Raw genomic sequence first — 10,659 nt, forward strand, 5'->3', positions numbered from 1 at the left:
ATCCCTAACAGCATCTTCTAGCAGCTCTCTCTGGTCCCTGACAGCCCCTTCTCTATCTCAGCCTGGGCAGAGATTTGGGCTCGTGACCACGGGCAGAGCCAGAGCATGTTTGCTGGGGCTCTCAGTCCTTCCTGCACATTTCCTAAATCCCACTTCTCATCGGATTTCTTCATTAAACGTAGATTAGATCAGATGATGTTTCTTTCACTACAAAGTAATTTGGCTTTCCATTTAGTGGGCCCATCTGATAAATAATGGCTTGAAACAACGTAATTCCACCCGCCCTTGATCGCACAGATCCTGTTCTGGACCTCTGCTCTCTGCCCAGGTCCAGCTCAGTGCAAATGGATCTCAGGGTGCAATTTAAACCCCCACTGTAGGAGCAGAACCCTGCCTGGAGGAACGGAGACCAAAGCCACCAAATTATCTTCGTATTAGTGATATACAGGGAAAGTGATGACGGCCAAGGAGGGGGCGGAGTGTTGGTCACCCAGTTCTCCATCCACCTTTGTGCTTGAGCCCTGTCTTCATCCTGGCTGTCCCCCAGTGCTGGCACTGCCACCGTGGGAAGACCTTGCAGAGGGGTGACCCTGAACTGAATCTGTAAGGAGATGCTGGCGCTTAATTCCCACACTTGTCCATCAAGAAGTGGGAGCTGAACCTGCATCTTCTTGCTGGGTATTTACCCCACCTCGGAAATAAACTGAAGCCCCTCTCCACTTCTGGAGTGTCTCAAAATGGGACATCATAGCTGTGTCAATAAGAGCCTTGTAGATCCCAGCAGCCTGTTGCCTTAGTCCTGGCATGGCAGAAATACTTCAGCAGTAGACTGTACCCTCTCCGAGGGTTTACCTTGTATCCATCACATGCCAGACTTTCATTGGAGATGCCCATGGATTCCTGCTCCCAATAAGCCACGATGCCAGACACCTACAGTCACCGCAGGGCTGAAGTACATCCGATTTCAGAGGAGAAAATATGTGCACCGGTACTTCGGAAGCGATGATGTCTCAAATTTATGTCCCTCTCCCTAACCTCTTCCCTAAGCCTTACTTTGATCAGAAACCCAGCTGGTGTTCCTCCAAGCTTGGGGGAGGTCTGGGATAAAACCCAAAGACAAGAGCGGTGTGAGTCCCCGGGGCCTCCAGAGCTGCCCTGGCTGGGGTTCCCATCCTGCCTCCATGGGAATGCTGCCTTGGTTCTGGAAAACATTTTAACCAGGCTGTTGGGAAGTTTATGGGTCCAAACTGGTGGCTTCCCAAGGGCTTCCCATGTGAGATGGTGGAAATGACCCTTTTGATGGTCAATACTAAATAGCTAAAGAGGTCCTAGCTCAGTAATTTTCTCCTCTGGCATTATCTTGTCCCGCTCAAATCTATTCCCCCTTTTTGCCTTGCAGGACATCTCTCTCATGCCTCGTCTCGCTCTTCTCCCCTCCTAAAACTTCCTCCTGAAGGATGGCAGCTGCCTCTTTCCGCTATGGCATGACCATCACCGGGGCCGTGCTGCTGGTGACGGGGACACTGTGCTTCGCCTGGTGGAGCGATGGGGAGGTGGGGTCCTCATCCGGCAGCGGGGCTCGCCTCCTGCCCCCCAGGGAACCTGAGGCTGTTCCCAGCTCCTCCTCCAGTGCCCTGCTCCGCTCCATCAGCTTCTTCTGCTGTGGCATCGGTGGCATCCTCCTCCTCTTTGGGCTTCTCTGGTCTGTGAAAGCCAACGCCAGGGTGGTGTCCCGCCGTTACCAGTACCATTTCCCCAGGGACCTGCAGTACTTCACCGCCGAGCCGCTGGAGAAGTGGAACTGCAGGTGGGTGCCGTGTCCCTGCATGGGGAGAAGCCAAGGGTGGGTTTGACCATCTCAGCACGGCTGCAGAAGACCGCGTTGGTTTTCTGGCAGGAGGTCTGGATTTGGGGGTGGGAGGGGATCATGCAGACCTCCAGCTGTTGGAACTTTCCCCAGTGCTACAGTGCTCTGTAAGGATGAGGGGGTTTATGCCATCTTGAATGGAAGAAAATCTATGTTAAAAGGGCGTTAAATGAATAAAAGAAGGAAAATAATCCTGGGATTGGCATTGGGATGGGAGTGTGGGCAGAGGGTCCATCTACAAAGCCTATTTTGAGGTGTGGAAAGGCCCCTTGCAGATCCTCTAACACTGATGCTGCTTGTTGGCTCCCCAGACTCTTCCTGTGTGAGCTGGAGATTTATCCCCACTTCTTGATTTAAAAGGTTTTTGATCAAAAGAGGGTGTTTTTTTTTCCAGACTGCTGTGGAAGCCGAGCCAGCCAACCCTTCCCAGTGCTGTTTTATGGGGTCACAGCAGAGATCGTGGCTCCAGCATAAATTGGGCTCTGGGGAAAAGCAGCACTAAAAGAAACTCTTTAAGAACATAAAAGCATAAAAATACAGTTGGAGTGGGAGGCACGTTCCTGATACTCCGGGGGTTTTGGTGCCCATCTGAACAACTGGGAGTGAGTCTGTGATCTGGTCTGGGTAGCCTGGGGGGGCTTTCCTCCTCCCATGGAGGGCTTTGCTGTGCCCCCACAGGGAACGTCCCCTTCCCTGAGCACCATTTTGTAGGGTGCTGAGCGGGACCACGCGCAGGTCAAAGGTTGGGCAGACGTTTCCCCTGTACACAAACCATGTTTGCTCAGCAAAGTGCTGCTAGAAGTGGCGCTGGGCTTGGCTGGTGCATGGAGGGCTCCGGCAGGCACCAGGGTGGGGTGCAACTGCATTGAACCAGGACGCCCAGCTCTCGCCTGGCTGCCGGCAGCCTCTGTGCATCGTGAAGTGACTGTAGGGCGAGGTGGCTGTGGGGCGAGGCAGGTGATGAGGAGGATGAGGATGAGGGTGCTCTCCTGCCCATGGGAAGCAGTGCGGTGTGGAATGGAGGGGGCAGACGTCTCCAGAGCCAGCACCTCTGCTGTGTTGTGGTCATTCACACCTGTAGTTGAAACCCTGAATGCTGGAGGTGGCAGCTTTTCACAGGCACCTTGCCAGGCTGCCTTCCTTCTTCTTGGGTGAGAAGTTAATACACTTGATGGGAACTGGGCGATGTGGCCTGGTTGTGATGTCTGATGGCTGGTGCCCTTCCTCCTGCATGGCTCCCCACCCTTCTAAGTCGGGGGAAGTGGCTGACATGGTCTTCTCTTGACCCTGGGCATGCAAAACCTGCCTGTGTGCTGTCCCCAGCACACATGTGTTCATCATGCTCAGAGATGCTCCAGCCAGTGGGGTGATGGCGTGCTGGGATGTGGCAACTGATGAGGCACTGAGATGCTCTGTTTGACAGGGCGCTGGGATGCTCCAATTGACAGAAGCTGGGTTGCTCCAGTTGTTGGGGCACTGAGATTGCTCTGCTTGATAAGGCACAGGGATGCTCCAGTGGTTGGGTGCTGGGATGCTCCAGTTGATGGGGCACAGGGGTGCTCCTGTTGATGGGGTGTGCTGCTGGGTTTCTTCTTCTTCCCTCACAGTACCTGGGATGCCAGCGCCATTCCCACCTATGAAGAAGCCCTGACCTGCAGACCTGCCCACATCACCCCAGTCTATGTCCAGCCTCCAGGGAGGAAAGAGGAGCTCACGCCACCCCTGTACCACTACCTGGAGGAGGATGAGAGCTGGCAGGGCGGCCGCCGACGCAGCTCCTCCGACAGCGCCTTGTTCCGCCCCAGCCCATCCTGGCTGGAGACCCAGCACGTGGGGGAGATGCAGGCAACGCCTCCCCCCAGCTATGAAAACATCAGCGTCCGGGGCATCTGAGCTGGCAGTGACACAGGGCTGGGACTCTGCGGGTGGCTGCTCGGTCCCTTGGCATTAAACTGAGCCCCTGCCTTTGCTGGGGTGACAGGAGGGTGGGTGAGGAGGGGAAAGGGTTGGCCTGGCTTTCGGAGCAGTTGGTCTGGGGCTGTTGGGGTTGTGGGTCCTGTGGGAGACATGTTCAGAGCGTCAGGGGTAAGTGGCATGTTTGAAAGCCTTTGTATTTTTAATAAAACCACTGCTGGTTGGATGTGCTTTGCATTCTCTGCTCTGTCCCATCCTGGGGAGCTCGTACAGGCCAGGGGCTGCCCACTCAGAGCAAGAGCTGTGCAATAAAAACTGCAGCAAAGAACGAGGAATCTGCTCAGAGAAAAAACATCCTGCTCACTCCTCTGCCTTTTCAATGCCCTGTCCAGCCGTATCTCCATCCCTTCCACCTTGTTTCTCCCCATGCCTCACTTCATTTGGTTTAGAGATGTTCAGTGGTTCGTGTGTGTGTTTGGGGCATTCGAGTGCGCTTGGCATTTCAGGCATAGAAAGACACCCTGAGCGGCTCCAGGCCAACTGCACTGGGGACTGCTGCTGGCTTCTGCATGCCCCCAAAGCAGTGGGCCAGGCACGTGTGCGCTCCCATGGGCAGGTAAGCAAGGGGCCAAGCCAAAGGCTAATTACAGCCACTGCTGCCCGCTGTCGGATATGTGGTGGGAAGGGGACACCTTTTAACACCCCAGCTCTGTCTTAAGCCAACACAGGGCACACGGACACTCCACCCTCACTCCCTGGGTGGACTCACCCCTCTCCATCCTTCCTTGTCTTTAGCCCCCCAGTAGGGCAGCTCCCACACAGCCAGAGCAAGGCAGGGGTTATTCTCAACCCACCACCCTCTAAAAAGACCCCAAGTGCTCCCTCCTTCCCTGCTGCAGCCCTTGAAATCATGCTGTGTGCTGGCATCCCCCTTAATTTGGGCATCTGCCAGCTCTGATTTATGGCCAAGTCCAGCTCCAGCCCCCAGAGCTGGGACAGTCCCGTGAGTCCCAGCCACTCTGGGGGTCCCCATTCCTGTGGCCGTGCCCTCCTCAGCCTCCCCATCCCTTCCACGTGCCTGCGGGGAAGGTTACCCGGACACTTGCCGGGCAGCTTCACTGGAGTGTGAATGGTGCAGCGGTGTTTGCATTCATTACCAACCCATTAAAAACTGGCTGGCTCAGCCCTGGGCAGGACCAGGCTCAAAACACGGCTGATCCACAGCCTCCGGAGAGAGAAACCACTCCTTGCCCTACCCTGGAGGGTGCTCAGTGCCTGGCAGCTGCAGTTTAGACGGGCTTCCCGACATCTGTCCTCCCCATGGCTGAGGAGAAGAGCTTTCGCTACGGGTTCATCATCCTGGGTTTCTTCCTGGTGATGACGGGGATGTTCATCATGAGCGTGGAGAAGCCCCAGATCTACATCACCTTCTGTGCCCTGGGTGTCCTGCTCATAGCTGTGGGCATCACCTGGAGCATGTGCCAGTGCTACCCTAAGGTAGGGTCCGTCCTGTTGCTGTACAGCTTGGGGGGCTCAGGGAGAGTTTTGGGTGGCTTTGGCTGCTGTGGATGTAGAGCCTTGGGCTGTGCCTCAGTTTCCCCATCCATGGGGTGGGGTAGCTGCAGATCCTGGGGAAAAGCCGCTGGAGTCATCCACAGTGATCTCTTGCCCCTCTGTACCCCTGCACCTCCCTGAACCTGAGGCTTTGCGTCCAAGCAGGTAATAAGCCCCAGGAAATCAGCTCATGTTCATCTCTCCCACGCAACCCCTGCAAACCAGCCCTTTCCCCGCATGCAAGGGGGCTCAGTGGGCTCCCAGGGCTTCAAAGCAGGGGCTGTTGTGGCCATGGAGGTTTGGGAGACCCAGGATCTCCCCAGCACAGCCCTCACCTCCCGGTCTCCTTGGCAGAGGGCACAGCAGGGCGGCCACGCGTCCCTGCCTTGGGAAACGGGGCTGGCAGGAAAGGCTTTTTTTGAGGGAGAGGGTGGCTGTGGCACTGATCTGGGCCATCCATAGCTTGGCTGCACCCCAGAATGTGGGACCCAGGAGCAGGTGGGCCCCCTGGGACTGGCTGAGTACCCTGGGATAGGGTTGAAGCTGGCCTCAGCTCCCCAAAAACCTGGGCTCAGCCCGAGCTCCCCAGCCCCAGCGAGGAGCAGGATGTGGCTTTGTTGCTGTGCTCAGGGCTCAAGGACAGGGCACCCTTGGCATTATCTCTGGCCACCAACCTCCCCCATGGACCCCCCTGGGCTTGGGGACGTGCATGACTCCACTTGGGACAAGGTGCTGAGAGCAAGACCACCCTGGGTTCATTCAATCCCTTATTGATTTTCCCCCAGAAGAAAAAACCATTTCCAAGAAAGGCATCCAAAAGTGCTGGGAAAAGACCAAAGGGAAGGGACACCCTGGATGTTTCACAAGAGCTGAGGGTCCCTTGATGCCCAGCCCAGCCCCTGAGCTCTGTGTTTCTTTTCCCCCCAGATAATGTTTGTCCCTGTGAACCTGGAGGCTGAGCGGTTCCTGAACCACAAACCCATCATGCTGCCAGACAGGGACACCTGGTAGGTCCCAGAACCTGGGCCCAGCATCCCGATTCCCCTTTGGCGGGTGTTTCCATCTGTACACAGGGTTATCTGCGTGGCCCTGGGGACAAGGGCAGTGCCTGAGCACATTGGCACCAGGGACAACTGCACCTATTGCAGCAAAAAATGAGAAGCAGGGGCTGGGGTTGGGGAGGCGAGGGCTGGCTGAGTCTCCCGGGGTTGGAGCTGGAGTGATGCTGGAGGGTTCAGAGTATCCCCCTGCAAGGACCTGGCATGGGCAGCAGTGTGGCCTCAGTGGCCTCTAAGGCACCTGATGAAGCCCTGTGTCCCCCCGAGCATCTCCTGGCTCTGGGGGGGTCCAGATCCTGCTCAGCACCCCCTTGTCCATCCTTTGTCCACAGCTTGATTGTCCCCTGCCCCAACCAAGAGGCCATCAGCACCTACGAGAAGAGCCTCCCATCCTACGAGCAGATCCAGAGGCAGGCAGTGGACTCGGCCCCACTCCCACCCACGGCCCAGCCCAGACCCCCCAGTTCCTCTCAGCCAGCCCCCGTGCAGGCAAAGGCAGAGGTGCACCAGGAGCTGGGGGGTGCTGGAGCCACCCCCCGAGAGCTGGCGCCGTGGCTGGAAACAGCGGCAAGCAGCTGGTACGTGATAGCCACGGAGTCGGGGTGACACGGGTGGGATGCGGGGTGAAACCAAGGGGCGTTCAGACCCCTAGCATGGGGGGAGAGAGAAGAGACAGAGGGGTCTTTGCTGCTTGCACAGTACCAATACCCGGACCCCCAGCCCCGCTGGATTGCCCTTGGTTGCAATTTGCATTTTGCTTTTATTTCATTTTATGAATATTGAAAAATGTCCCTCACCAGAATAAATCCCAAATTCCTGGCTGGACTTTGATAGAAATGAGATACTCAGTACTTGTCCCTCAAACTATGTACCATATATGATACCCACGCATTGGTCCAGGAGATCCCAAAAGCACTTTGCAGGCAATGGGGTCACTGTGCAGCCTTAGGACATGGCATTCAGGCACCTCCTCCTCCAAAATTCAGTTGCGGCTGGGAAAGGGCACTACTTTGTCCCTTGGACAGGAGAGGGAACTTGACAGATGAGTTGTCCAAAAAAAGACAGGCACTGGAGGCTGAGATAGGGCCCTGGGGTGTCCCAGTCACCCAGCAAGGGGACTGGTGATGCTGGGATGCTCACGGAGCAATGCAGAGCCCCAGCTCCAGCCCAGCTGTATTTAGTGTGACCTCCTGTTCCCGCAGCTCCCCCCGGCCTGCCCTGGGGCCAGCACCGCTGGCGTCACTTCTGGAGGACATGGACACACCGTCGCTGGAGGGCTCCGTGCCCGGCAGCCCTGAGCCACCAGGTCGGCCCCTGCCATCCGCTGTCCGCTCCGGCTGCACCCCGACCAGCTCCCCGGCAGGGGGAGAGCACCCCGGTTCCCCCCGCAAAGGCGCTGGAGAGGAGGATGACCTCTATTATGGGCTCCGAGAGGGGCCGGACGCTCTGCTTGAGGATAGCGACCACCTTTTTGAGCCTGAAAACTGATTTCCTGGCGAGAATGGCCACCTGCCACGGACCCGTCTGGTGGAGGGGACGCAAATGTCACAGCCTGGAAGAGAGGGGCTGGTGCTGCCATCCAAAGGTGCTGCACTCCTTGCGCCCACCCAGCTTTATGGAAGGCTGCCATCCTGCCAGACCTGAGGGAAGCACTGCCACATCCCAAATCTCCGCAGTAGAGGGGACAAGGCAAACCTCGCCAGAGCCCTTTGGGTGGGTGCAGCGCGTGAATGCTGAGCCGGGCAGGATCCGGGCTAAGTGTTGGGATTAGGAAGGGAAAAGATCAGCTTTGCTGCTGGAAACAGGATCAGTGTTTTGGTAGGTAAAGATGTATTCAGCCCAGGTAGGCTTTAGGAGGCAGAGATGTCCACAAAGCCTTTTTCTTACTTATTAAAACTGCCTGGAATTAAAATTAGATCCTGAGACTCCTGCAGTAGGAAGCCTTCATGTCTCCAGGTTGGGAGAAGGGTGATGGTGGGGACAGACTGTGCTGTCCCCCATCTCCTGCAGCAGGACCAGCTTCCAACGCCGGTGGTGACAGAGGGAGAAGGACCCCGGTGATGGCTGTGGCTTCCTGAAGGCTTCTCAAAGGGGTGGCTTTGGGCAATAGTTTCTCTCTCTGATGGGTCGGTGTCAACTGTGGGTGGCTTTGCATGTTGGTGTCACCGTGTCCTTCACTCACCTTGGTGTCACTGCAGCAGCGAAGGGGAGAAGGGGAGGCAGCAACCCGTGCTTGGGGTGTTTATGGCCAACAGTGCTATCAGGAGGGCGGGGAACGAAGATGCCGGTGTTTGCTAAATACTGCTGGCAGGACTGCGAGCAGCCGTCCAAGAGGAAGCATTACCCAACTGTTTACACTAGCTCAAGTCCTGCCTGTCCTTCCCAGTGGGGACAGGGAAACCATTCGGATGGGGTCCAAGAGAAGATCATCCAGAAACACATCCAGACAGGTTTGAATGTCTCCAGAGGAGACTCCACAACCTCTCGGGGCAGCCTGGTCCAGTGCTCTGGTACCCTTACAGTAAAGAAGTTTTTCCTTATGTTTAAGCTGAACCTCCTGTGTTCCAGTTTGTGACCATTGCCCCTTGTCCTGTCGCTGGGCACAATCAAGAAGAATCTGGTCCCATTCCACTTAAATTTGAGAAGAAACTTCTTCTCAGTGAGGGTGACAGAGCACTGGAACAGGCTGCCCAGAGAGGTTGTGGAGTCTCCTTCTCTGGAGACATTCAAAACCCGCCTGGACGCCTTCCTGTGCAACCTCATCTAGGTGTTCCGGCTCCGGCAGGGGGATTGAACTAGATGATCTTTTGAGGTCCCTTCCAATCCCTACCGTTCTGTGATTCTGTGATTCTGTGATCCTCCTGATCCCCACCTTTCAGGTATTTCTAAGCATTAATGTGGTCCCCTCTCAGTCTCCTCTCCTCCAGTCCGAACAGCCCCAGCTCTCTCAGTCTTTCCTCATATGGGAGCTGCTCCAGTCCCTCATCATCTTGGTCGCTCTGCACTGACCTCTCTCCAGTTGTTCCTCGTCCTTCTTGAACTGGGGAGCCCAGGAACCCTTTGTGCAGCCAGATTTGGGTGCCCTCATCCCTCAGTGGAGCACCCTGGCTGTGCCCCGACCCCGGCCGGTGGAATCCCGGAGGGGTCTGGACCCTCCACGTTTCACCCCCCCCTCCCCAGGACCCCTGCGTCCGTGGGACCCCCACGTTCGTGCCATACAGGAGGGGGTGGTGTCGCGCAGCCTTGGCGGAGCGTGGGGGCAGATGGTCCCAGCGCACCAGTGGTGTAGTGGTATCATGCAAGATTCCCATTCTTGCGACCCGGGTTCGATTCCCGGCTGGTGCAAAGCAGCTTTCTCCTGCCTGGTGCAGCGATTTCCAAATTATCACATCGCCCAGAGCGGCTGTAAAAGTAGACCAGCCTTTTGCCCCCCGGATCTGCCGCTGCCACAGCGGGATGCGGGGGGACCCCATCACCCTGCCCAATGGCTCCCCTGGGGTTGGAGGGCACCAGGGATTTATGGACTCTAAAATGGGGAGCACATCTTTTCTCTACAAGGTGCAAGTGGGGTTTTTTGACATTTCTGAATATTTTTTAAAATAAACCCCCCGTATCTTTCTGTAGATATCCACTCCTTCTGGAGAGCTCTAGGGCTGGGCATCTCTCGCATCCTCACACAGGCACTGGGGTAGAGTGTTCATGCCATGACTTCCCTGTGTCGCTCAGTGCATGAGGCTGGGGGAGTCTTTGCCCCCCAGTTACCCAAACCAGGGTGCAAGCACCCTCTTCAGGTCTCACCAAAGTATATAAATCCATATAAACCACACATGTCCATATAAACCACCCACATCCATATAAACCATACACATAAACCATACACATCCATATAAACCACACACATCTATGTAAACCATACACATCTATATAAAACATCTGAGGAGCTTTTAAATAGTAACAACAACAAAATAACCCTCCTATTTCCCTCAAAAGCAGGGCACAGCGCAGGGATTTGCCGAAGGTCACCAGGGATGTCAGGGCAGCGTGGGAACCCTACGCTGCGGGATGGGAGAGGTGGGAGACAGCTGCTGGTGGTGGGAGTCCCGGGAAAGCACCACCCGCATCCTAGAAAAATGATTTTTGCGATGTGTGACGACTCTGTAAAAAATGACTAAACAGGATTAGAGGCTTTCATGGAAATTTGTCTCTGAAGTAAGCCAGTGAGAGGCACATAAAAGCTCTCAGCCCTTTCTGAAAATAGCCCTTGAG

General features: G+C 56.0%; 2 protein-coding genes and 1 non-coding gene across 3 annotated transcripts; all 3 read left to right on the forward strand.

Annotated features, from left to right (window-relative positions):
- The first annotated feature begins 1,404 nt into the window (after window positions 1-1,404).
- TMEM61 (transmembrane protein 61) lies at window positions 1,405-3,760 on the forward strand. Its single transcript, XM_010190645.1, has 2 exons — window positions 1,405-1,807; window positions 3,475-3,760. The coding sequence occupies exons 1-2, from the start codon at window positions 1,458-1,460 to the stop codon at window positions 3,758-3,760; spliced, it is 636 nt and encodes a 211-aa protein (XP_010188947.1). The 5' UTR covers window positions 1,405-1,457.
- Window positions 3,761-5,101: 1,341 nt separating this feature from the next.
- Window positions 5,102-7,881, forward strand: BSND (barttin CLCNK-type chloride channel accessory beta subunit). Its single transcript, XM_010190646.1, has 4 exons — window positions 5,102-5,278; window positions 6,263-6,342; window positions 6,726-6,971; window positions 7,596-7,881. The coding sequence occupies exons 1-4, from the start codon at window positions 5,102-5,104 to the stop codon at window positions 7,879-7,881; spliced, it is 789 nt and encodes a 262-aa protein (XP_010188948.1).
- A 1,786-nt stretch (window positions 7,882-9,667) lies between these two features.
- Window positions 9,668-9,738, forward strand: TRNAG-CCC. The gene has a single exon. It is a non-coding gene; the product is annotated as a tRNA-Gly (tRNA).
- Window positions 9,739-10,659: the final 921 nt, after the last annotated feature.

The sequence above is a fragment of the Mesitornis unicolor genome, unplaced genomic scaffold, assembly GCF_000695765.1.
Source record: "Mesitornis unicolor isolate BGI_N332 unplaced genomic scaffold, ASM69576v1 scaffold35398, whole genome shotgun sequence".
NCBI lineage: Eukaryota > Metazoa > Chordata > Aves > Mesitornithiformes > Mesitornithidae > Mesitornis > Mesitornis unicolor.

Bases quoted from the DNA above. Each gene is read 5' to 3' on its own strand.
- TMEM61 (XM_010190645.1), top strand. From the start codon at position 1,458: ATGGCAGCTGCCTCTTTCCGCTATGGCATGACCATCACCGGGGCCGTG. The intron at 1,808-3,474 runs GTGGGTGCCGTG...CTTCCCTCACAG, and splicing joins CTGGAGAAGTGGAACTGCAG to TACCTGGGATGCCAGCGCCA.
- BSND (XM_010190646.1), top strand. From the start codon at position 5,102: ATGGCTGAGGAGAAGAGCTTTCGCTACGGGTTCATCATCCTGGGTTTC. The intron at 5,279-6,262 runs GTAGGGTCCGTC...TTTTCCCCCCAG, and splicing joins TGTGCCAGTGCTACCCTAAG to ATAATGTTTGTCCCTGTGAA. The intron at 6,972-7,595 runs GTACGTGATAGC...CTGTTCCCGCAG, and splicing joins GAAACAGCGGCAAGCAGCTG to CTCCCCCCGGCCTGCCCTGG.